Source organism: Centropristis striata, chromosome 21, assembly GCF_030273125.1.
Source record: "Centropristis striata isolate RG_2023a ecotype Rhode Island chromosome 21, C.striata_1.0, whole genome shotgun sequence".
Lineage (NCBI taxonomy): Eukaryota > Metazoa > Chordata > Actinopteri > Perciformes > Serranidae > Centropristis > Centropristis striata.
The window spans coordinates 18,033,519-18,060,880 of record NC_081537.1 but is presented as its reverse complement, the minus strand read 5'-3'; the positions used below and the strand labels follow the sequence as shown (position 1 = coordinate 18,060,880).

Below are 27,362 nucleotides of genomic sequence, written 5' to 3'. Positions count from 1 at the left end.
GCAGTAATTGCATTTCTGTTAAAAGCAAACCTCTTTTGAAAGCTTTGATCTCACTTAAAAAAATGAAAATTTGGTTAAAAAAACACACACCATTGAACACTATTTAAAGTAGAGTATACTTCTGATAAACTTTTATGCAAGACAAGCACTGATGCACCATCTGCGACATGTGGGCAAACTTAATTGAAGTAATTCAAAACCAATCACTCTCACTTGCCATATATGCCATACTGTCTCATATTGACAATACTGTGCAAAAATTTAGGCAAGTGTGAAAAATGCAAAGTATTGATGCTGCTTTGAACAGCAAATTCTCCAGCCTAAACGTTAGAAGAGGTCTTGTGACAGTACCATAAATTATGACACTAATGTACGTATCACGGCTCGTGTTTCACTGGTACGTGGGAAAAATCGACACGTTCTGAAAATAGCACACACATTGCACACTCGCAATTGTAAAAAAGGCTGCAGTTTCTGTGGATTTATGTTATAAAACCACTGACTTAGGTTCAGGGCAAAAAATTTCATGATTAGGTGTTATAAAAGACAGTTATTAGATGTACGTAAATGCCGGAAGTGAAGTAGTTAAAAGGGTCACGTTACTACCGCAAGTTACATAAAAAACGTAAGTTAAGTTCAAAAACGTGATTCACGTTACTTAAAATAAAAAATGGTTTACTTTTGTTTTCACACAGGACTCGAACCCCGCTCTCCTGGGTTAAAGCCGGCCTTTTGTTCGACCCATCCTCCCATCCGCCACCCCATCCTCCAACAATGCGTGAATCCGCCCTTTTAAACTTCTCTTGGCTGTCAATCACTACAACGTCAGTAAGATGGTGGCGGACGCATTACAGCAAACAGTGAAATATGCAAATATAGCTCATTTTATCGCTGCCTGTACACACGACCTATAGTGACGTTTTTGAGGGAAGAACAGGCTGGTTTGAAGGGTGTTCACACCCTTTTAATTGATAAAAAATAAACTATTAGTGTTTCTATTTTTGAAAGAATTCTTACAGCATTTTTTCACACCAGCCTAAAACTTTTGCACAGTACTGTACATATTTTTGTGCTCAATATAATCCTGCTCCAAAAGATAGGTTCATTTCCCGGGTAAAAGCGGAAAAAACCCCAACATTAATATCTGACTGTGGTTTCAGCTTTTTGCATTGAACCCTTTGTTCTCCCCTTTTCCCTGACTGAAGTTGCACTTCTTGAGGGCTGGAAATCAGTCTTTTCAGTGTGGCGGCTCGTTATTTCTCCACCTGTCTCCCAGAGAGACTGTTGCTGTGGGGTGGCGCCGAGGGCCCAGCTGGGGGTAAATGACATTGCTTGAGCAGGTAGGCAGGCGCTCTCCAGCCGTCCTCTTATCAGCTCTGCCGCCAGCTCCATGAATACAGAGTTGTGCGAAGGGTGTGGGCGATGGGCGGCAGTGGGGGGGCAGACAATATCAGCAGACGCGCGGGGGAGCGATGACTCACTTACATAGCGCCCTTATCTTATGATGTATGCGAGCAGGATGCAGGTATTACATACGTCAACCTCGTGGCTGTTACTGTGCGGTTTTTCAAGGCTTCAGCCCTATTCTGCAACATTCCACTCATCCTTTTGAAAAGTGTCCTAGACCCTCTGCTCTGTTGGCTTTCTATCATTAAGCTGTATTGTATTCACTGCCATCATGTTGGCTCAGCTCCAGGCACAAAGAAAAGCCTCAAGGATAAAACTACACGTTGCTGCCGCAGGAGCATTATCATTAAAGATCCCCAATTCTTTCACCCTTTAGACATTGGCCCTCCTTTTATCTGTGGGCGACTGTTGATCCATGTGGCTTCACAGTGAGGAATACCATTTTCTGATAATATAATCCCTTCTCCGGTCCAGACCGGGTATCTCTTATAGTCGTGTCTCTCCCCAGGAGAGTCTGACACGCGGCCTCGTAGTTTCTAGGCTGAATGCATCCCTCGTCCTTATCACTCGCTCCATATTGTGACTCTGATGCGCGGGGAGGGAGGATGGACTGTGAGGTTGGCGAAGGGTGTTGCCGTGCAGTCTGATTAATACAGGAAGTCTTGAAGGAAATCAGTAAAAATGTGTTTCACCCCCGGAAAACGTGACTGTTGTGCAATTATTAGTCACAATCAAAATTGTGTCACACTTTCCGTGACATTTTTCCGTAACTCGGGGGTTTCGTCAATATTCAGAGCAGACAGATTTCTTTCACTGTCAATTTATTTTTCCTTTTTGTTCAGCCTGAGGTTATATTGCGAGAACTGCAGCAGCACTGAGGTTTAAGTGAAATTCCCTACAGCTATCTAATCATTTGACTGCCTTCACAAGGCGGCATTATTTTGTCATTGGGGTTTTGTGAGACTGAGGGATGTAATGACTCTGGGTATGAAACGCCTGTTTATTACAAATTTCTCTCCCTGGCCTTTGTGGCGACTTGGTTCCCAAATAAGGCGAATACAAAATGCAAGTCAGCATTTGAACAGGATATGAGTTGTTCCTTTGTCACAGTATTGCCTCAGTGAAGCCTCTTTTATTTCAAATGTAACACAGGCAAGTGTAGGTGGAAACAAAGGGTTATCACAACTATTTCTGAGGTTTTGGAAGTTGCTACATCAGCCCAGGCATAAAACAGTGAGTCAATGTGGTTGACTGTGGGTTTTTTTTCCTCTTTTCTAGGCAGGCGTCAGTGGATGAGGTGGGCTGTTCTCCACAAGCCATCATGGACAGCAACTCTCAGCCAGTCCCTCATCCCAAAACCTCCTGTCCTGCTGGCTCCTGCTGCACAACGCACCCCCGTGTCTGAGCTGTGACACCTGGGACTCGCAGGCTTTTCACACCATGACGCAGATGGACTACAAATACAGCCTGCTGGGCTCCACGGTTGACGACTACCGCAAGAGGCCGTTGCTCCTGCAGGTGGACGACACGCCCATGAACCTGTTCGCGGTCCTGGAGGTGAAACGGGAGCTGCCGAGGCGCTGGAGCACCCTGGGCTGCTTCCGCAAGATCCGGATCTACAGCTTCTTGTTCGGCCTCGCCGTCATGTTTCTCATCATGGCTTCGTACATTCTGACAGGAGACAAGAAGGGTCTCCTCCTGACCCCTTCCCCTTACCACTTCAGCAGCCTGGTCAGCCCGGGACCTTTTGCCTTCAACCTCTCCTCTGTCAAGGACTACGCACATATCAAACTGGTGGTCAAGTCCATCACTTCCAAGGTGGAGTTTCGCAGCAGTCGACAGCTCCCGGAGCTTAAAGCACTAGTTAACAGCGAGCCACATGTGAGTAAAGCCAAAACATACATCTGTCAGAGTACATTAAAGAGATCTTTAGGATGCATGCGCTATCAAAAAATTTATTTTGCTATCAGATTGATTGCCGTAATGAATACCTCAGTGTTTTATAGTGTAAGTGTTATCTCTTCATTTTAATCATAATACAAACATGGCCCAGTGTGATATTGATCTCTCTTTTAATTGACAATCACAGATGTGTCTGGAAGCGTAATTAAATGCTAAGTGAAAAGGTGAATCAAATCAGTATTCGTGCCTACATGCTGTCTACACCGGGTTCAATACAGATACACTGTTGCAATTCCCCACTGGTTGCAGTTTCTAATTTAATTTATAAAGAGATAAAACTGCTCCGAAAGCCTTGTATAACACTTCATGACACACTGGATAATTGCATACGTCTCTACCAATTTTTTTTGCAGAAAGGATTTAAAGCTCAAAGTCATCCCACAGTCTTCCAACACATTGGCCCCCGTGCTTTTCTCGCACTGTCCGTCTCACCTCAAAGCTCGGTTCAATTAATTGTTAATCCTAATGATAATGGCTGGTGCTAGGGCTATTTGCAACATAACTAATTTCTTATTGAACCAGCTAATGAATAGGAGAGTGTGGCCGCGGGGCAATCAATACCGCGTCTGTGGATGGATCCGACATTAATTGTCCTTAAAGTAGCGGCATCTCACAGGCGGTGAGCAAGTCGTAGGAACACGGGCCTTTGTTGTGTTTGATCACCAGAGAACACTTTGAACATAAGAGATTGTCGGAAATGTGCTGCCTCGTTTCTACAGTTAAAGATAAATATGTTTTACTCGGCTGCATGTTTGTTCATAAGCACTGCTGACAGAAAGTCCTATGACAGATTTTATTTTATTTTTTTGCTTTTTTTTGCTTGATTCCAGAACATTGGATTTAAAATTAAACAATGAAACTACAAGTTTCAAGTTTTGAATGTCTGCAAGACGCTTAAACATTTTTGTTTAAGGCTTCAATATGCTCCTCGAAAAATGCTTCATTTTTGCTTCATGCTTCAGTGTATAACCTACACAATCACTCATGTAAACAGAAAATCTCCATTATTTGAAATAAAACAATCCTAGCTTTCATATATATATATATATATACAAACATACAGTCATGGAAAAAATTATGAGACCACCTTTGTTTTCTTCAATTTCTTGTTCATTTCAATGCCTGGTACAACTAAAGGTACATTTGTTTGGAAAAATATAATGATAACAACAAAAATAGCCAGAGTCATTTTCCATGGTTTTCTTGATAATGATTTTGGTTATTATCAAGAAAGTGATGGAAAACACACACAAATATATATATATATATATATATCCAGCACTTTACACACAGAGAACTACTTAATCATGAGCTACTGCAACATAATTTTGTCCTCAAGTGCACCGTTGTGTAATTTGGTGAATGACAATAAAAGAAAAAAGAAAATTAAAAAGATATGTGGACCGGACCAGCCGGAGCCAGATTAACTAACATTGGTGCTGAAATTAAAATTAAAAGGGGTGTTTTCTGTTCCACTCTGCAATGTCCTGAGGGCAATAATCTGCTTATTATTTGCAATTATATTTATAGCAACAATTAAGATATTGTGATAAAGGCTCAGAGAGGCTTTTTGGTGCTCGAATTTTATTCTTTAAAAGCTGTACGAACTCTGAAACTATAATGTTTAAGTATGGAGCATGTCCACATCCATACTGGGTAAACAGTTAAGGACTTTTTGGGAGGAGAGCAGCAAAATGATACAACTTTGAGTTTCTTTTGGCTGAACAATGGAATGTTCTTGACTGGCCAAGTGTGTGGCCTGACCTCAATCCAACCGATCATGTGTTTCAACTGCTCAGGACCAGACGGTGGAAAGGAAGCAGTAAAAAGGAACTACACAGTCCGCCCCGCAAACCTGTCAACACGCAGTTTACATCCTGTACTGTTTACGTGACATGACACACAGAAGATCTGTACTGTCACCGCAATTTCCAAAGAGGACAACGTAAAAAGAATGATATCACCAATTCAGTATCAGGCCAAATATGGTCACAATACCCTCATTAATTGAAGTTTTCACTTCATTTTATCCCATCATAATTAGTGTATTCTTCATGAGTTATGACCAAAAAACATACACTGTAAGGTGACAGTTACCTTGATCTTTGACCTACAAAATCGAATCAGTTCATTTTTGAGTCCAAGTGGAGCCTTTAGCCTCCAGACGTTCCCGAAATATTGTGTTCACAAGATTGAATATAACGGTTAAAATCCCAATATGAAAAATTATTAAGTTGTCTCATCTCACGTACTGTCTCCTGGAGGACTGTGTATAAAAATGGCTCCAACTCCCACACTGTTGATATGAGCAAATTCAAATATAAAGTCAGAACTTTACTCTGAAGCCAACAAAACAAAAAAGGTCATTTTCTAAAAACTGACTGCAAATACACCCACTTATGTCAATGCGTCGATGCATCTAAAGCCAATTAACTGCCCCTCTAGAGATTTTATCCTCCTGCACAAACTTGTCACGAACACGCAGTCGGATCCCACACAGATGGTGTTTGCCCACACCTGCCAAAACAGTGGCCTGTACACAAAAGTTTTTAAATTGTTGAAACAAGCCTCTTCCTTTAATGTGTCTGTGAAATGGCTGGAAGGTATTTATCTTCCATCGTGCAGCCTTAGCAAAGATAATTTCAAGGGTTTATAGAAGGCTTTGTGTGAAGTGTTTTAATATATTTGGGAAGTACGGTGACTCAAGCTTAATGCACTCTGCTTTCTTTGCCTTTCAGATGTTTTCCGCCATCCCCCGCAAATTCCTGCCTGGTGTCAAGAACCCATGCTGGTATGAGGAATACAGTGGGAATATCACCTCGGACCCATACAGGACAAACTTGTACGCACGTTATTCGAGGCGCTTCCGGACGGTGTTTCAGCACTTGAGGAACACTTTCCGAGAACACTTGTTTCACCGCGATGGGAAACTCTACCGCATGCGGTGCCTTCCTTATTTCTATATCATCGGCCAACCAAAGTGTGGCACGACAGACTTGTACGACAGACTGAGGCTGCACCCGGACGTCAAGTTCACCACTTTCAAAGAGCCGCACTGGTGGACCCGCAAGAGGTTTGGTGAGTAAAGAAAACTATAATTTGCTGCGGTTGAGGCCTTCAGGCTGGTACACAATAATGAGAGCCCAAGAGCATTTAAAGTGTGAAAGCTGACTCTCTGCAGTATATCATTTTGGCAGAGCCATACCTCAGAGGGCTTCAGAACAGCACAGACGTTTGAAGGGGTCTCAGCCTTAAAGACGGGCCTGTCTGTTACATGAGCATAATTACATTTACCTCCTGTATACCTTCTGTCATCATATTGTCAAGATAAGCGATTGTAAGTCCCCTAATTTATATACATTCCACTATTAATTGGTGGAAAGTTGTTTGGATATTGACTGACAATTTCACACTCTGTCAAACCAAAAATGTCTCTAAATCAATATACTGAAACCTGCAACTGCAATTATTATTTTCCTTTCAATAATGTGAACCCTATCTGGAAGTGAGCCCTGAATGTGACATGAATTAAGTCTCGGATGCACACAGTTCAATCTCCCAATGCAATTAACCGAGAAATGAATATTCAAGACCCACTTTGTGCCGTGCATGAGAATAATGTTAAACTGTTTATTTTCTACCTGAGAGTTGTTAGCCCCAGATTTACAACTCTAATGGTGTATTTAAGTTCTTTATTGCCTCCTGCATTCAACATTTTAAATGCTAATGCTCTTATTCTGTTTTCCCCCTCCTGGGTACTTTTCCCGCCATAGCTTCACCATCTTAACGCATAGATGGTTGAGCTCATTAAAGACTCAACTAAGACTATATGCAGAAGAATCTAGATTAACTGTACTTCTGCAAAATCTGTGACACGGATTTCTCTCTGTGGTGGAAAGGACTTGAAATAAATGTGTGCAAAGTATAGCATATGACGCCTCCTTGCACACTTTGAACCCACATGTGTGGGTTTCCTGAACCAGTTCAGCAACTATTTGTTGCTCACCATGAACTTCCTTTAGCTTTTACTTCTTGCTATGTTTTATACCTTTCTGGCTGCTTCCTCTCTGCACGCTGTGGATTTTATACTCTCGTTTAAAAGAGTAACAGAGCAATCATACATTTATTTAATTAGACAGCAAATCATTTAATTTTATGAGGGAGCTGTTGCACATTTTACAGTCTTTGAGGAATACTTCAGGATGTGTGTGTTTTCGGAATATTTGCAAATTGAGCTGGTGGAGACTTGTGCATTATCACATAATCACTGGCTCGTTTAAGTTCAGCGTTTTTAACACAAACACACACACACACACACACACACACACACACACACACACACACACACACACACACACACACACACACACACACACACACACACACACACACACACACACACACACACACACACACACACACACACACACACACACACACACAACCTACTGCCACAATCCTGGCTTACAGAGTTGGTTTTCATGAAGTTTGAACAGGTGGTAATATGTCATTTTCCCAAACAAAGAGATAAACCCTCAAACTGTGCGTGGAGAGGTAAGAGCTGCCTCGCGGTAGACATCTGGTCGTGTGGCGGGTCTGTCGTCTGAATGTGTGGGAGCCATCATGTGTTTGTTTCATAATGTGCATCTGTGATGTTAAAAGAACCGCCATACCACCACCACAGATGGGATTAAAAGCCATGCGAGATCTCGGAGCGAGTCTGAAAACCCTCTGTATTATCCAACCCCTCATTTAACTTGCAGATGCTTTGTTGCTCCTTCGGTTTGATTTGGGGACATTTTTGTAATGACACTATAGAAAAACAGGCTGTTCTCTCCTTAGATGTGAAAGTTTTTTTTTTTATAGATCGAATACAGATGATAATTAGTGCCCTGGTTGGCACTAACACATTCTAAATTTGTCTTTTTTTGCTCCCAAAAGGAGGCAAATCATTATTCTCAATACCTACCATGCTTTTTGTTTTCTTTTATAACTGAAACAGCCATTAAGACTCATGAATAATGGAGAATCTTCAGCAGCTCAAGAGGCAGGCATCAAGTGTGTGTGTGTGTGTGCGTGTGTGTGTGTGTGTGTGTGTGTGTGTGTGTGTGTGTGTGTGTGTGTGTGTGAAGAAATACTAGAAGAAGGAAAAAACATGTGAAGAGCAGCAGTGAAACTGTAGGGCACCGATCTGTTCAAAGTCAGCTCTGATCATGAAATCGGAAGCAGATTAGATAATGACTTTATACAGAGTTGAAAGACACGCACATACAGTGTGTAGATAATCTCATAATTCCCCTTTAAGAACAGCAGCTGCATTATCACATCAGTGCAGCATGAGGACTCAATTTTTTAATGGTAATTTCTCGCTGTGAGGGCTGATTCTCCATCTCAGCTGTCTGATACATACATTTTGTTTCGCCTGCAGCCATCTGTCTAAAAATGACTTAATGATTTTAATAATATCACCCCTGGGCTTTTTTTTTGGCATAGGGCGCTACATACATACAGTATTGGCCACATTTTGTGAAAATTTCATCCAAATTCTCACCGCAAATATCAAAGGAGGCTTAACTGTCGCAGCCAAAACCCTCCTTTTGAAGTTCATCCAGTTGCTGACTATGCCCTTAATCCCTATGAGACTCACAAAACCTAACTGGTGGATTGATCAGTCTGCATGCAATACTTATTTTAATGTGTTGTGTTCAGTTTGAGTTGATAATTACTTGAACCCTCATAAAGCTGCGGGATGTGGATGAGTTGTTTGCCTTAATTTGTCTTCCTCGTGCTTGTGTTTGCTGCAGCCAGTGATGTTGCGTAGCAGCAAATACAGCTGTATCCCAAGGACATAGGTCCCTCTCAGTTATTGCCCCCCCCCCCCCCTTGTTCCCATCCTTTCATCTTTGCTACCATTTCCTTTCTCTCCCTTCTAGTGTTGCACTTACAGCTATGTGCTGGTAATCAGCACTTTTCTCTTAAGACATCCTTTGAGAACACTCTGAATTCAAATGGTCTTGTTTTGTATTTATTTATTTCATTCCCCCCTCAAGGCTCCACTCATCCGATGCAGTGAAAAGGTGATTTGATGCGATCCGCGTCACATAACTTTCTGCAAGGAGCAGTTTGAATCTTAAGCAGATGAGCCCGCCTGCCGTATACAGCGCCCCATCAAGAAACACTAGACTATTTGAAAATTGTGTGACGCTTTATTCATATCAAAAAGCAAAAAAGGGATAACAACAAAGAAAAAGCCCCGAAGCAAGACACACAAGCGCCATCACACATCATACAAGTGTAACCATTCCGGATTAATAATGATGCCGGCTGGAGAGTTTACTAGAGTTTTCTAATCATGTTTTGCTGCTAACTAGAGAACGGTGTTTTACCGTGACACCATCAAAGCATCACTGAGAGCAACAGATGCCTGAGCTACCTCATTATCCTCATGCTGCATGGATACCGCTCAGTCCTCGACTAAATCTCCACAGTTGCCTAGTAAATTGTAATTACACTGCACACCACAACAGCTCAGATGGAAAACACATTTGCAAGTTCTGCGTTTAAAGCATTAACTTGACATTGGCTCTTAATTGGGAGACGGAGAGAGAAAAAAACCAGGAGGAACGGTATTCCCCGCTGAATTTGGATTGGATATGAACTTGGATTTTATTAGGTCACCCCGCAGTCAAAACAACACAGGAGCCCTACTGATGACCTCCTTTAGTGTGATCACAGAAACATATGGAGAGGAAAGGGCAGGCCGGAACAAAAACACAGTGCATTAAGCTTTTTATGCTTGTAAAAAGGGAAATAATCAGTCTGTGTCAAGATCTGGTAACTTGCCAACAAAAGTGAAAACTGCATGTTTATATACCATTTCCGTCTTCTTCCTCCACCAGGTATCATCCGTCTGAGCGAGGGCTTTCATGACAGATACCCAGTGGAGGACTACCTGGACCTGTTCGATCAGGCTGCTTACCAAATCCAAGGCAACCTCACAGCAAATGCCAGTGGGAGCCCGAGCCAACCTAACATCATCATAGGTAAGTGAAATGACATTGGTAGTTAATACTGCATGGTTAAATTAGATAACAAATTAAGTTGCATTCAGTTTAAATTGTGCATCGTAAAGTTTTTGCGTGCACATTTCTTTCCATATGGTAACCAGAGGACTGGCTAAAAATAAAACCACTGACTTTCGAAAAACAAGGCGTGCAAGGGTCAAAGCCACAGGATCTATAATGTAGAAAATATTTTCTTCAAACTTTATTTGGATTGACCGTTAAAGATAATGAGCTGCAGTGACGGCTGTATCTGGTGGCAAAAAAGGGTTGTGGTGTCTTTATAGACTCTGGTAACCCCCCTAAAAAATAACCAAGCTATCCACTTTTATACTTTCCATTCCATTTGTATCAAGGGCAGCAGTTTACATAATTTAAATCCAACTTTGAAGTGTGCCATTATAGGGATTTATTAAAAGGTTCTCCAATCTCTGAGGAATAAAGTTCCAGTATTCTTTTCTCCCAGCAGAGAAGCTTTCTCCAGATAAACTTCATACCAATAATTTGGGTTCATAAACTTCATTGTTTTGGACCAGGGCCTTCAGTATTTGGAATAAGAAGCTTGTGAAAAGTAAGGTGTGTCAGATTTAGTAGGTAGATACCCAGTATAAAAAGCACTCAGGTCTGGATTGTGGCCCAAAAAAATATATTGGGAAACTCCTAATCCAGTGCCAGTGGGATTTGGAATGAAAAGACAAAGCTGAGACTCCACCAGCCACTTGTTATTTCTTTTACAAACCAACCGCTGACTGACACTGACCTTTGTCTAACACCAATCTAAGCCTGAGTCCAGGCTTGGACAGTATCAAGGTATTTTAATACCAATACTGATTAATCCCCATGGTAAATATATGTTAATATATATGCTTCTTTCACGGATTTAGGGGTGTTCATAGAAAGAGGGTTGCAGGTCTGGCCTGCGGATCGTCTGTTTGGAGTTTTCATGTTCTCCCCATGTCAGTGTGGGTTCTCTCCAGGTCCTCCGGCTTCCTCCCACAGTCCAAAGACATGCAGCTTAGGAGTGAATGAAAGCATGAATGGTTGTCTGTCTCTATGTGTCAGCTCTGTGATAGTCCAGGGTGTACCCCGCCTCTTGTCCAATGTCAGCTGGGATCGGCTCCAGCCCTCTGTGACCCCAGTTTGGATAAGCAGTTAAGGATAATTAATTACTTAATTGAAGTGATGTAGTGTAGTGCACATGCAGATGGCGACTGCTAGTGCTAGTGTCAGGGACAATGTTAAAGGACTAGTAAAAAACAAAAAACACAAATACCTTTGCATATTATTACCTGGTAAAAATGTCAGGAATGCATGAAAAGATAGATACCGGTAGCAGACAGTCTTCAGATGAAGTGTAACCCTAAACAACCAGAGCATCAAACAGCTTTTTACCACAAATCAAAACTCAGCAATCTTTTGAGTGGTACACCATGACAGGAAGTTGCTCAGATATATTCCAGTAAACCACCTCTGATCTATTTCAGAATGATTATCTAAAGAATTACTGTGCACATTAGTGGGAAGCTGAGTGAGCGAGATACAATTGATAGCGCGTTAAACACAGCCTACCATCTCTCTCATCACATCTCCACGCAGTTATAGTTGCACAAACATTTCCTGTTCAGTGTTATCTCTGCCTTCCTGTTGTGTAAGAGCGTCACAGCGTGTGAAAGGACGCCTTTAGCCTCTGCTGTATCATATTAGTTACTCAGGTCATGTATCAGTGCTGTGATCTGAGCGAGGAGCGCGGACTGACAGTACTCAGGCTGCAGCCAATAGGCTCGTGCTCGGGGAGACCTGACACTTGCCAGGAACTTCACTTGTAATATTGCCTGCAATATTACAGAGCTGCTATAAAAGCAGCAGGTAGCGAGGCTGAAGCACGGAGCCACTCCGTAGCAGCCACTTTCGCTCCAGCGAGTAACGGTGATTTTTAAGAGAGCCGGTGACTCAGCCCTAAAGAGAGCTTCTAACAGCTTAATAATACTGGACTTCCTTCTGCTTCACTTAGCCACTTCACTGAAGTGCCGTGTAAAAGGAGTCATTGTTTTTTGTGTCAGGACAGCAATAATATCCGCAGCGGGGTGGAGAAGTCTTTCAAACCTCCGTCCTCTATCTACATATCCTGCTCCCAGCTCCTCTGCTTCCATCCGTCTCTGTCTTCTCCCGACATCCGAAGCCGATCTTAAAGGACTGCTCAGCTGCAGAGAAAAACTGATTTAAACAATAGTCTTTTCAGGCTGAACTGAGTTGCTGCATTGAGCACAGCTTAGCATGCCGCCCTGTTTTGTTTCCCACTTTAAATAAATAATCCTTGTAAAAGGGGGGAGCGTGCCAAAGTCCCGCTCAGTATTCACACCATGCCCTGGGAGAGCCCAGCAAGGTGCAGGCCTGTGGCCAGGATCTTGGGCTTCTGACTCTCTTCAACCGCCGGCCAACACCAGAGGCACGCCGCTCTGGCTCCACCATTTGTTTGCCCTATTACGGCCTCTCCCCGTGGAGCAAAATAAGCCCTTTTAATGGACACCGAGACCTTTAAATAGACTTGATCGCAGAGCGAATCATTTCAAGCATAACAGCATTAGCAGCGATCCTGTTTCACTCTCACCGTTGTCATCACAGAAAATAGGTCCAAGCTATCATCCCTTTCTCTGAGGAAGGGAGGCAGATAAGGCCTGTGTTGTGTTCCCTCCAAATACATCACAGCTTCACTTCACAGATAACAGGATAATGAAGGCACAGACAGCCTAATGAATCCTGGATATCATTTCTCAGCACAGCCTGATAAAGTTTCAGCTCTCAAATTGTTTGAGAAACGACGTTATGAGCACCGGCGCTGTCACTTTCTTTCCACAATTTTACTCGCAGCTGGAGAGGTAATTGCTCTTGCTTTTTTGGGGGTTTTCGCTCTTGCTTTAGAATCTTTCGGTTTATTGACTTGTTGCATGTGTGCTGCTGGGAGCATGCTGCGTCTGTTAGTGCCAGCCTCGATTCAAAGGCAATTACATGCAGGAGAAGTAGAAACAAACATCCATACATTTATGGATTATATATGTTGTTCTATAGAAACCATCTGGCAAATAGATCTGTTTATACTGATTACTTACAAACAAATCAGTAAAACATAATACAAAACTAGGTGAATATTGGATCTTATACATACAAAAAAGCTGTACAAATACTCATTTGTTTTTTCTGCCCACATTACTCTACATTTTGTTGTTAACTGTGAACTACAATTGTGTCTTTTGAAGCAGGAAACATAACTTTTCATTTCATGAGGACATGAAATGCATATGGAAATTGGTTTAAACTGGAGTTGCAGCCAGCAAATATCTTCATTGTTGAAATTTGCCAATTACTTTCTTAAATGAACTATAAATTAGTTTATAAAATGTCTATCAAGAGAACAAAATGAAGCCTTCAGACCGTTTGATTTGTCTGAATAACAGTCCAAAATATATTATTATATTATTTTTATTTTAATATTATATTATTAAATTCACAATAATATAATGCAAATGAGGGGATTTTTTTCTTCTTTTTTTTCTTAGAAAAAGTACCTATAAAAATGATAGATTTTTAAAATACAACATAGTTGCTGATCAATTATCCATTATTAAGTAATTTAGTAGTTAATAAAATGTCCAACAAGAGAACAAAATGATGCCTTCAGACCATTTGATTTGTCTGATTAACTGTCCAAATATATGTTATAAATATATTATTTTTATATTATTAAATTCACAATAATACAATACAAATTAGGGCATTTCCCCCCATTTTTTCCTGAAAAAAGTACCTTAAAAATATATAGATTTACAAAATACAAAATAGTTGCAGATTAAATATCAATTAAATAATAAAAAAATATTTTAAAAAAGGACACAATGAGCCTTGCATATTTACCTCCACACATTAGATGCAATATATTTTTATAATTTTTATGACTGTTGTAGATGTACAAAAACACTTTTTGCTGCTACACTTCTGTGCAATATAAATATTCTATTTCTCACAGTTTTATATTCTATATTTATACTTTGACATTTCAGAGAACAAACACTGTTAGCCAATGCAACAGAATTTTCAATGTGCATATTTTTTATGTATAACTGAATGACAATAAAGTCTAAGTCAAAGAATGAGAAAAATCTACAAAAAATGTGTCTGCACATAATATGTGTGCATGTTTTTATTTATACCACTGTGGGTGTATGTTGCAGGAGAAGCCAGCGCCTCAACCATGTGGGATAACAACGCCTGGGTGTATTTCTATGACAACACCACAGAAGGAGAGCCTCCCTTCCTCATCCAGGACTTTGTCCACGCCCTGCAGCCTGATGCACGCTTCATCATCATGCTCAGGGACCCGGTGGAAAGGTGAAAGCACTCTCAGTTTCACTTCCTCCTGCTGCATATCTGCACTGAAAAGCCAGTAATGAAGCTGATGCAGTTGTGACACACACGGCGCCACCTTCCTGTCTCTTCTTAACTGTTTACACTGCAGATACAGACAGATACTTTTCCTGTTTATAGCAAACAAAAGAGCTACTGTCACAGAGGATGCGTTGCCTTTTACTCAGCCTGGCTGTCACACTTTATGATGCCTTTATCAGAGGCGTGGAGAAGTTACGAGGCACTCTGTTTAAACTGGGATCACTTTAACATTGATTTCTACTTTATAGAATGTCTGAACATGCTCTCTATAATCTTTTCTGTCTTAATATTGGAATGCATTATTGATATTACTCCATCTATATTCATCACCATTCTATTATACTGGTCTTCGGTGTAGTTTTCTCAATGATTGTACTTATTTCCATAAAATATATTCTCTCAGGATCAATATATTTCTCAGTATCATGCAATTTTTATGCTCAAAAGTTCTCTTTCATATCACGTTATTCCTTTTAGTTGCAGGCCATTGATCTCAACTTTCTTAAGCAGCTTTTAATGACCACTTATTCGAATAATGTTTATTCTGTTCTATGGAAATGGATCTAATAATCCAACAATCGCTTACCAAACAAACAAAAAATTCATATGATTGCAATAGCTATCCAGTATAATCAAAGGATAATTACTCAGACAATATTCATGTAATTTCTTCACTTTGTACAGCTGGAAACATTTTCCAAGATCTTAAGGTTGCAATTGTTCCTTGTTGATTTGTGCAGTAAACAGATTTTATATTAAGCTGGATTAAACCATAGATTGTATATAAATAATGGACGTTGTCACTGTGACGTCACCCATTGGTTTGTGGACTGCCTGTTGGAAGCATCGGGTTCATCGTTACACTTGTGTGCATCTTGTGCTATCTTGTTTCCGATACGGGGAGCAGACCATAATTGGACTGTGGAGGAGTAAGAGGGATCTGTAGACACTGACTACACGCCTCTCTACACCTCAACCTGACTGAGAGAAGCCGCTGCTAGTTCATGTTAGCATTAACTGGAACATTAACTGGGATGTTAGTTTTGGCTAACAAAAACAAAATGTACGTTACTTACCGCAGGAAACTGAGCAACGACTCCTTGGAGTGTCTGTTAGTCCAACCAAACACTGAACAAGACATTTTTACTGAACAAAACATTCAAATACACTGTCATTAAGTGAAAATACAGTGTGAAAGTTATGAGACCAAATCGCTGACAACCTTTTTTTATATCTATATAACGTTTTATATAACTTTATTGACACAGTGCCGTGGATACGCATTGTTCTGCTTCTCTCCTGGTGACGGCTCGCCTTGTCAGTGACCTGTCAATCAAAGGTGGTCACGCCCCAAATCAAATAATTCTTTATCTTTTATTTTCTTCTAAATGGGGCCATTATTAGAACTATTAACATCACATTGTCTTGAAGAAGTATTTATTTACTAGCAATTGAGACCATAGTGTTGTCCTAAAAAAAATGTCTGAGGTAATAAATCGAGTGAGAGTTTTCTCATTTTGCACTGAAATGAATGGACAGATATTTTTTGCAGCCAAATTTAGCGCCCCCTGCTGGAATTGTCGTTAGAATGCAGCTTAAGCCACTTCCCTGGTTTGCCTCCATGCTCAGACACGGAGATTGCCGCCTGGTTTAAACCTCTTTTCACATGTTTTGTCTTGCATCAAAATCTTTGCAAACAATGAGTCTCACATGCTCTTTTACAAAAGTTCAAATCTGTTTACAGAGCTTCTCTGTTGTCTTGCAGGCTGTACTCGGACTACCTTTACTTCGGTATTGCCAATAAGTCTGCAGAAGATTTCCACGAGAAGGTGTCAGAGTCGCTGCAGCTATTCGAGGGGTGCCTTACGGAGTACACAATGCGCTCCTGTGTGTACAACACTACTGTCAACAACGCCATGCCAGTGAGTGTCCGCCCTCCCTCCCTACCACTTTTGTCTTGCAGCCCTGCAGAAAACCACAATTTAGCGACCAGCGTATTGGCTGGTGGGAAGAAAGAAATAGAAAAAGGGAGTGAAAAAGACAGATGGAGTGAAATCCACACTTCATTAGCACATGCTAAAGCTTGCAGGGCGGACTTTATGAAAGGGGTTGGCAACACTGTTGAACTACCGAGCTGCTCTTTGTGCTGCAAAACCAAGTTTACCAGTGGTGTGAACTTCCTACTTTCTCACAAAAAAATGTCTTAGTATCAGGCAGTGCAGGGCCCCAGTGTTGGGCCCTTTGCCAGCTTTTCCCACACCGCCCTGGGGCAGCCTGGCTGAGAGGGGGGAGGAAGGGACCATCCTCTTTTGGCTCCCACTCCAGGCCGCCTTGTACTCAGAGGTCCTCCTCTCCAACTGACAAGCTTTATGGCGCTTTGGGAGCATGCTCACTCTTTGCCGCTGGCCTAATTGTCCATCTACTAATATCTCCTCAGAGTTATTAGACCATGTGAAAAGCATTACAGCTGTCCTTACAGCGGTCTCTCATGCCTGTGGCTCCTCGATAAAAGTTTTAGCGCTCAGATTAGAGTCTGGGGAGAAAAGACGAATAAACACCAGCAGCATGAGAACACGATTGGCCTTCACTCTTGTACCAAATTGATTTAACAAAGGAAGAGCTGCTGGCCTGGCTTGCAATCATTTATTCTGAATGGCCTTTCAGTTTTGCTAAAGAGGCAAAAAGGACACAAAGACAATTCCTTTCCCAGTAACAAGGTATTCTGTTTACGCCTACTGTTCTGCAACCAACTGTCACTGAAGATCTAAAAATCCATTTGAACAACAATTAGGATACCTGCGAACGCTCTGGTGAAATCTCACAAAAGATCAGCAGCCAATTTATTTCTTTTTGGGGATTTTTCTAAATTTATTTTGTGATTGTTTAATCTATAAAATGTCAAAAGTGGTGAAAAACACCCATCACAAGCTCCCAGAGCCCAAGGTTACGTATTGAAATTGCTTGTTTTGTCAGACCAGCAGCCCAAAACCAAACATATTCACTTTAAAAGGAAGATATGTCCTCATATTTGAGAGTACAACCAACAAAACTTGTTTTTTTTTTGGTTAAAAGATTGCAATTAATGGATCAAAATAATAGGATAAACTGAATATCTGGTCCCCTGCGGGTGGTGATGCAGGTTTCTGATTCTAGAGGAAACTCCATCTTTCTCAAATCCCTCATCCTGATTGTTTATCACCACATACCAGCACGTTCACATGCCCACACAGTGCCTAGTATTACCCAGCTGGACACAAGGGGAAGATGAAAGAGGGAGCTGGTGGAACTCCCTCCTCCTGTTCATCTCACTGCAGAAGTAACGTGCACACGCCTACGTGTCCTTGCACTAAGGAGGAAGTTTCTTGTAGACATCTCCGTTATCTCACGTCGATTCTCCTGCTTTGTGCCCTCAGGTCAGGCTGCAAGTCGGCCTGTACATCGTGTACTTAATGGACTGGCTGAGCGTCTTCAACAGGGAACAGATTCTGGTCCTGAGGTTGGAAGACCATGCCTCGAATAGGAAATACACGATGCACAAAGTCTTCGATTTCCTGAGCCTGGGTGAGTAAGCAACAACATGTGACCTAGTGCCTCAAAGGTAGCTATCTCAAACTCCTATCCTATCTTTAGAAAACGTAACTATAACTGCTGATTTGGCTGTTGAGAAAGCCTTTATCTTTGACTATAACATACAGATAGGCTCCTCAGGATGGACAAGTTATAATATCACTGGCTATCTAGCTTGCTATCATGGTTGAAACAGTAGAGCCTGACAGATATGGGATTTTTAAAACTTATCCCGATACTGATTTTAGAGGAGGAAACTCATCGATAACCAATATGGAGGCCGATATAGTACATTTTTTAAGCTGGAATTAAATGAAAATACTTTTTACCACTCTGTAAATGCACCCAGAAAGCTACTTTCTCAAACATAACACTTTATTAATTATTCATTATACAATCAGCCAATTCTATAAGTGATAACTGAGAAAAAAGAGAATACACTAGATACATAAATTAAATAGCTAAATAAGCGTCATTACTGTTCAATTACTATGCAAAAAAGAGAAGAAAAAAATTAATAGCAAGCACCATTTCTAAATCATGGCAAGCAACATTTTTCTGCATTAAATATTGTGTAAAAGAAGATTCCATAACAGCAAATATCATGATGGGCCAATATCGGCAGATAATATCAGTCAACAAATATATCTGTCGGGCTCTACAAGAAAAGAAGTCAGAGACACTACTTGTGTCGTTTTGAGGAGAGGAAACGCCACCTACTCAGAGGTTTCTCCCAAATTATCGCCCCAAGACAAAGAAGCAAGATGTCATCTTATTGGAGTGAGGGATTTTGAAGACTGTGGACACATTTGACAAGAAAAAGTGGTTCACTATCACAAGTGAAGCTACTTTGTTCAAAAAGCCTATCAAATTCAAAATGAATTGCTTTGACAGTCAAATTAAACATTGATGAATGGTTTTGGGATAGTCACAGCGCCATCATAAGGTTTCAATTATTATAGTTCTGTGTTCATTTTGTTCACCATGTTCCTCGTCATTGCCATACAGTGCTGCTGCCATTTTAGCAGGTTTTTTTTTTTAAATTTAGGCCAGGGTCTGTGCTAACCAAACTTAGGACTCCCCACTTGGGAAATCTGTAAGTTAGAACGATTCTTTAATAGGTAAATTAGGATAAGTTAGGAGCTTCTCACTAACTATAGTTAGAAAACATGTTTGTGTAATACCAGGAATTCCAGATGTCATCCTAAACAAGATAAAAACAGGTTATCAGACTGAGGTTTAGGTTTGTGTAATGAGGCCCCGGGTCTGTAAACATTCCCTCTGGTTACTGTAATGAATACAATCCAAAACAGATCACTAAAGACAACTAGGGATGTTTAATGTTAAATACACACGTTTGAGCCATTAATGTCTGCACATCGAGTTAAAAGTACTCCAGGGAGGTAATTAGGCTTCCTGCTACTCTCTACCATGTTAACAAACCGCAGAGTATTTACTGTATTAGACATTTCTGTTCATTTTGAAGTGCTGACGTTGTGTAGAGCTTGCTAGCTTAGAAAATAAATTTCCCTCAGACACAGATCGAAACACCTTCCATACTTCCATTATCGGAGACGCCAACCTTTTCCTTGGGGTATACAGTAGATTACTGTTAGTAACTGAGGCAAGTGTAAATGTGTGACAGTCTAATACAGTTTTGGCCTGTAGTCTGGGAGCCCTCTTGTCTAGCTGGTTCATCCCACAGTTTAATTGCCCCAAAGCTCAGATTTAACTCTTCAAAGAGCTGCCAGCACCAGCCAAGATACGATTACCTCCCAGAGAGCATCAAATCTTGCGCTCAGAGCCCTGCTGATACACAGCGACACTTCAGACTATGTTTTTGTTCCATTTGTTTAGTGCTGCAGCAAAATGTGAAGTGGGCCGGAAAGATGGGACGTGAAGAAAGTGTTTTTTTGTGTTTTACAGGGCCGCTCACAAAAGAAAAGGAGTCAGAGATCACGAGGAGTCCAGCGTCAAACACCAGGAGGCCCGCTGACAAAAACCTGGGACCCATGCTGCACATCACTAAAGAAATCCTGCGGGATTTCTACACGCCGTTCAACGAGAAACTGGCCAAAGTGCTACGGAATGACTCCTTCCTGTGGGAGAACAACTCTAAACTCTGAACAACCCTCCTCCCTCCTTTTGCTTCAGTAAAAACAGAAAAAAACCACTGATGTGTCAGCCAGCCCCTTCATTTGAGCTTCATCTCTCTCAAGTGCCCATGAAAATCAATGTTCTTTTTTATTTAAATTATTTTCTAAGTTATAAAAAGCAGAGATGAATCAAAGATAGAAAATAGCACAAGAGAGCGTGGTGAATTTTTGTGCGTGTGTGTGTGAGAGCGAGAGAAAGTGAATACAAGAGAGAAAGATGTTGGCAGGTCTTGATTGTTCTTTGTTTGTTTTTTGTGACCAGATGTACAAAATTAAATAGTGAATTCAAAGATATTAAAAGAGCACTGTGTCGTTTGTTTTTTTGTTTGTTTGTTTTTTTTAAAGTTTGGATTTGATTAATTAAAAGATAGTCAGCCTCACAGAACTGAGAAAATTATCATTTTTTTGTGCAACATAGCTGGAATTTATCGGAGCAGATAAAAGACTTACATTGAGCCTTGATCGTAACTCAGAGTCTCCTAAGTACTATAGTATTTAGTGACAACAAGCTGAATTAAGAGTCTGTAATCAAAGGAGGAGTTAAGTGAAACAACACCACCCTCTAGTGGCGATCACATGTAATTGCAACTTCAAAAACACCTCAGTTGATGCCAATAATACCAGACCAATAATAATAAGAATAAATATCATCCTCAAATGCAAACTTCAGACAGTGATGTACCATATTTGGATATTTAACAAGTTTAAAAGTAAATATAAATATTGTGTTCTGACTGAAGCCATGTCATTTCTCCAATAAAGCCTTCATAAGAATTTTCTCTGCTTCTGTTGAATGGGTGACACAAACACTGAGTGATTGGAAATTAGTAACATGTTTGTGATTGGATTTGAAGCTATTAAGTCTGGCAAATTATTTTCCCAATTAAAATAAAGACTTTTGAACATGTTAGACTGAATCACAGCCATGCAAGGGTAAAAAAAAAATAACCGTTGGGAACAAATCAAAGAGAGCAAAACACTGTCAGGCCCTGCTGAGCAATTTGAATTAAAGAAGTATAACACTTAAGACATACTGAACTACTAAAGTTGGAACTTACACTTTCTGTCCACCAGAGGGCAGACAATACTTACAAATATATAGTTGCAACTTTGGTTTTGAGCATTTAGTAAGTTATGGCAGTAAAATAAAAACATGTCTCTGGCATTAACAGCATCCTGATGACTTAGAACAAAAAGGTGCAAGAAAAATGAGAAAGAAAAACACTTGTCAGTTCTGGCAGCCGCTCAGCCTTCCTCCCCAACCTTCACTTCAAAACAAACTGACCCACATACCACTGGAAAATCTCCTTTCATATATAAGAGGAAACCAAAGAAATCACATAGATTTATTGAACAAGATGAGAATTCTTCCTTTAAGGGAATGCAGCTTTTTTACTGTACAATCTCTTAATGCCAGCAGCTTTGACTATTTCCTTCTTCTCCCTAAAATCAAGACAATCTGACTGGGGAAGAAAAAACTGACTGCAAATCATTTGCATGTTTTGTTTGGAGTTGGACGGTCCATCTGGCTGGCTGAAAAGGTTCCGCTTCGATGAAAGCCTCTCCAACCAACTTCAATTTCCTCGGAATTCACAAACATTTTCAAAATGTCTTTCATCTCGGTCTGTGCTGTATCAGAATACAGTGACTGACAGGAAACTGGACAACTACTGCCACTTAGGAAACTCCAGAGATCTTCTGACACATGCATTTAAGCCTAAAATATCACCGTTTCACATTCCTCTGCGCTGAATTTTGGTCTCAGTATCCCAAAAATACAACCTGTCGTCATGGAAAAAGATTTTGGCTGTGTTCGTCAGACGAAGGAATAATTGATCCCATCACATCCCACAAGGATACACCAGGCTCAGCACAGCAGACTGGGGAGTGATGATAATAAACTTGAGCCCAGGAGTGGGTTGGAACTTCAACTTACAGCACAGGTGGATGCTGGAGAGGAGGCGGAGCTTATGAAATACTATATGAGACATACAAGCTGCAGCAATAGCAGTATGTGTGCACAGTGTCCAGGAGAGTTGCAAAAAGAGCTGGTGTTATGGATTAATTAGTGACCCTGTTAATTGGTGACTTCCACTTTTGCAGTAATGTGCTTAAACATGTGACCTTGATGAGAAACCATGCATGGTTTCCCAAGAAGTTAATATCAAAATAAAATAATTACATAAATGGACTCTGCAGCCATGTTTACATCCCTATAAATAATACACAACATGAGCCTCAATTAGAGTGGAAAACAATGCAACAATAAATTGGGAAATATGCAGCAAAACCAGTTCAGCGCAGAAAAAACAATACTACACAAACATTAGTATTCATCATCATGAATCCACAGCATGAAAAATTCACAAAGCATGGTCCAAAAATCAACAAAAAGAAAACAAGTTCCGCCATTACAAGGAAGCTGAATAATTCATAGCTAATAACCAAGCAATGAAAATATTTTGCATAAATATGGCTGTAATGTAAAGTAAAGTAAACCTGGAACTGCCAGCCAGGCGACAACAAACAAGAAGATGTTTTTAGTTAGGATGCACTGATACAAAACTGGTTTCAGATATTGGGCCAATTCTGACTCAGATAGCAGGTTTGGGTATCTGGGATAATGGGGTTAATCTGTTCAATTCAAGTCTATACTTTATACATTTTCTGTTCCTTTTGACCAATTTTCTCCAGCAAATTTAAACCAGAAACAATAAGTAGCACTAATCCAAGGCCGCAGTGACCATGCCAAAAGTCAATTTCACTTGGTGGTCAAACTGTGGAATCTCAATTTCCCAAAAGACTTTTATATGAAAGAGTCATAAGTGACTTTGTTTGCAGTCTTAGGTGTCCTGTCAACAGATATCTCTTTTACAATGGTTTATTTGGGGGAAATGCTTTTTGGGCCATTAAGATTTTTTTTGCGAGTGGCCACTGGGGAAAAATAGCTGTAAGCACGAGTATGTATCCAGATCTTATCCATCTATGGAGCTTGCAAAATAGATATCAAAAGATGCTGAAGGAGATTACAATGCTGCAAGATGCAACCAATGGCAAACAACATCCGGTGAGTGAGACTTACTTACACATATAACGATCCCAGTCACTTACACACACTGAGGCCAACAGCTTATTATTAAAATACTGGTATAGGATTGGTGCTCATCAGCTGATACCGGGACTGAAAAAAGTCAGATCAGTGCATTGCTAGAAGCCTCACTAACAAATATGGCTAAACAAAGCACAAAAACACCCAACTGAACACAGCTAATACATCCAGCAATGCTAGTAAATTAATTAGCAGCTAAAACTTACCCTGCCGAAGTAAAGAAGTGAGTCCTGGTGTTATGTTGCACCATCAATAAATCCGTTACAGGATGCACTGCCACCCAGTGGTTGTTTACAAGTACACCAGCACTCTTGTGTCTTCATTCTTGTAACAGAATCCTTTGGGAATAGAGTTACCATGTTGAGGCGTGTAAAAGAAATCCGAGTCCAGGTTAATGTGAAGTTTGGCGCAGAGACCAACACCTGACAAGGTATATTCCCAACTGTGGCAACAGCAGCAGCTTTATTTCCTCCTCAAGTCCGCCCTGACGCAATATATACTGCGTTTAGACTATTTACAGGCTACATTGCCCATAAAAAGATGTTTATCATGCAGCAGCCAGTTACTATAAAAACAAAAGCTCGAGAGCAGTGTCACTTTAAATTGACCGCCTCGCGGCTGACTACCGCAAAGGTGCGTTTGATTTATGCTACAAGAAGTGGAGTTCGTCACGTGTGAGTGAAGCAGCAGCAGTTACCTGCCCAAATAAGTTACTGATCTTTTATGAATTAAGTTCTGTAACACTCAGTGAGATATAAAATATGAATGGAAGAGGTTTGATTCTTACAGGCTACTGTAGCCTATTTGTTTAGAGTATTTTTTTTTTTTTACAATTTAGCGATTATTGGGTTAAAAGCTACGCAGTCTATGGTTTAAAGGCACTTACCTTAGTGTGAAAGGATAATTCTGACTATCATAAACCAACACTTATTTGATCCTACCAACTTTTTCCTGCAACCAAAGCTTAATATCGCTAATTTCTCTTTGCAATGAAAAGTGTTCTCTATGGATAATTTAAAATAACTGGCTGTATTGTAGGCTTATCTGGACAGACAAGTATTTTTAAAGGATATAATTTAGGGTTAAATTCTATATTTTCCCATTATTTAAAAAAAAATCCCATGGAAAGATAAAATCCAGATTATACCAACATAGCCTACTAGCATCTTGTTTTTGTAAAAACCCCACCAATATTTAAAATGCATAAATGAGCAAAGAAATCACTGTTTACTTCTGTCTGGCAATTATTTAAAATTACAGTGTCCATCTGGTTTAATTCTGTTTTAATTTCTTAGCTCTCTCTCTCGCTCTCTCTGTGTGTGTGTGTGTGTGTGTGTGTGTGTGTGTGTGTGTGTGTGTGTGTGTGTGTGTGTGTGTGTGTTTTCAAAGCTAAATATTTGTGACCTCTTTTTAAAGATTTAAATGGTAAAATAGCACATTTGGAAGTTTTGAAGGGCAAAAAAGACACAAGAAAACGGTTGGTTTTAGTCTTGTTATGGGATTTGTTAACAAAAAGTTGCATGTAATGACACCAGCCCTATCATTTAAGGGACAGAAAAGCAGAGTCTGCTACTTTCAAGACCAATGGGTTCCCAAATAGTGGTTCAGCCACCACCATGAGTCCATAAAGAGTCTGTAGGTGGTCTCAGGACTTCAGTTTGGATAGAGATTTAAAAAACTGCTGCAACCTTTTTCCCCTTGAGTGAGTTCTGTTCTTGTTCCTGAATGGATCACGCTTGCTTGAAAGAAGACATGTAAATGCCGACAGCATGACGACGGAGCCAGTAATATGTTGGTATGGGCCGTCACATTCAGGTCACATTTATGGGATTCATGACAGGATGTTGGATGTGGCTGGGAGAAACTTTGTCCCCACGTCCATTTCTCCCTTGTCAGTTTGGATAAGCTTTAAGGCAGAGTGGCCTCTCTCTCTCTCTCTCTCTCTCTCTCTCTCTCTCTCCAGAGAAATAAAAAATATAGAGAATCCATTGTGGTGTTGGACTAAATCTGAGGGATGTTTGTCACTAGATTATTTTCTAAATTTCGGAACTTTAACCTTGACAGCCAGGGTAGAAAACGCTGTCAGATACCACCAACAATAGTGGGCGTTTTTTCTTGTGTTAAATGACAACCTTTTGTCTCATACTTTAATGATTTAACTGCTCTTCCTCCTGAGTGATCTTTTTTTTTCTCCTTCCCTTTTTCCTTTTTTAAAATTATTTATGTATTTATTAGTTTATTATTAATTTTTTTTTTATCTCTTAATTTTATCTATTACTTTTTTTTGCCTATCAATGTACTGTTTTTTGTGTTTGTTATTTTTTGGTTATTTTCAGGATTAGTTCTTGGGGTGGGGGCAGGGGGGTACAAAAAATGTGGAAAAAAAACAAAAACCGATGAACTGTATATCAAGCGCCGTGCTTGTGTATTCATGCTTCTCACCAATAAAAATAGTTTTAAAACAACAACAATCACCACCACATCTCCTGCTCTCCCATAAAGTAAAACATTTTTTTTAAAGTCATCTTTCGAATCACAAGCTCTGTCTCTCATTTTTGTCAATGAGTTATGGAGAGTGTCTGGAGATAACAAGAAAGAAAGAAAAAAATATTTGGCTAAACAAGTTTGTGCAACAAACATTTGCTATCCATCATGCTGATTGAGTGCTCTGATAGCCTGCCAGTTATTTTTGAGGAGTCTGTGTGAGGCCCAGTCATGCCCACTGATGATGGAGCAAGCGAGGAATGCAGGAAACAAACAGATCTTTGTGAGATTTGTTGAAGAAAATGAGTATTATAGCTATATTCTCCTTTCATATTATGCACAGTAAGCAGGGGATAGTAAACCGAAAGAGTCCTGTTCGCTTCTCCTTCCGAACATTTGTGAAATATTAAAGGTTCAGCCCAAAACATCTGTTTGCGATATACAGTGCTATGCAGTTTTTTATCTCTTTTGGACACATATTGTAGAAATGGAAATGGTCCCTGGCGCAGCTAGTGATCGCTGATTGCCCTGCTTCTTTCTTCACACAGTCGATTGAGCTAAGCCATTGTGATGGCATTGTCAAACAGCTTGCAGTTATTTTTATGTTTTTGGGGCTGTTTACTTGTAAAGATTGTTGCCCAGGATCTTTTAAAACTTGTTTTTGTACCTCCAAATCCAAGGGCGGCCAAAATCTTTAGAGAAGTCTTAAACCTCAAGAACTACTTCTCCTGCATGTGTGCATGCTAATTATTTGTCCTAATGGTTGTGTTAAGCTGTGGCCAAGTCTCCATATGGTTGAATTTAATCGATTCACCTATTTTTTTTTATCAGCCCGAACCCTTAACAATAGAGGATGAGCTAAACCAGATGTTCTTCTTAATTTTTTTCTGTCCTCCCAGGCCCTTTGCAACCCCACAGTTTTGTCGTTGTTCAACAAGGTTTAATGGATCCAGGGTCGTTGCTCTGCATTAACACCCAGCTCAGAGTCCAGCCAAGCATTTCACAACAAGGACAGTGCAGAATTCTAATGTGGTTACATCTGTGCCTGAGCGGACTGTCTCCTTGCAGCAGCTAAACCACCAGATGTCCTTCAGGGTGCCTGCAGAACCTGCACCGCTCCTTTACTGTCAGTACGCTGAGCACAGCTGTATTATCAAATCCTTCATGATGCATTGA

General features: G+C 40.4%; 1 protein-coding gene across 1 annotated transcript in view; it reads left to right on the top strand.

Moving 5' to 3' along the window:
- Positions 1 to 21,151, top strand: part of LOC131958929 (carbohydrate sulfotransferase 15-like) — a 46,115-nt gene extending 24,964 nt beyond the window's left edge. The window contains exons 2-8 of the mRNA XM_059324002.1: positions 2,686 to 3,288; positions 6,108 to 6,447; positions 10,269 to 10,412; positions 14,657 to 14,813; positions 16,636 to 16,792; positions 18,284 to 18,431; positions 20,364 to 21,151. Coding sequence (XP_059179985.1) covers positions 2,848 to 3,288; positions 6,108 to 6,447; positions 10,269 to 10,412; positions 14,657 to 14,813; positions 16,636 to 16,792; positions 18,284 to 18,431; positions 20,364 to 20,563 — 1,587 coding nt within the window. The 5' untranslated portion in view covers positions 2,686 to 2,847 and the 3' untranslated portion in view covers positions 20,564 to 21,151. The remainder of the gene's footprint in view (positions 1 to 2,685; positions 3,289 to 6,107; positions 6,448 to 10,268; positions 10,413 to 14,656; positions 14,814 to 16,635; positions 16,793 to 18,283; positions 18,432 to 20,363) is intronic.
- The last annotated feature ends 6,211 nt before the right edge of the window (positions 21,152 to 27,362 follow it).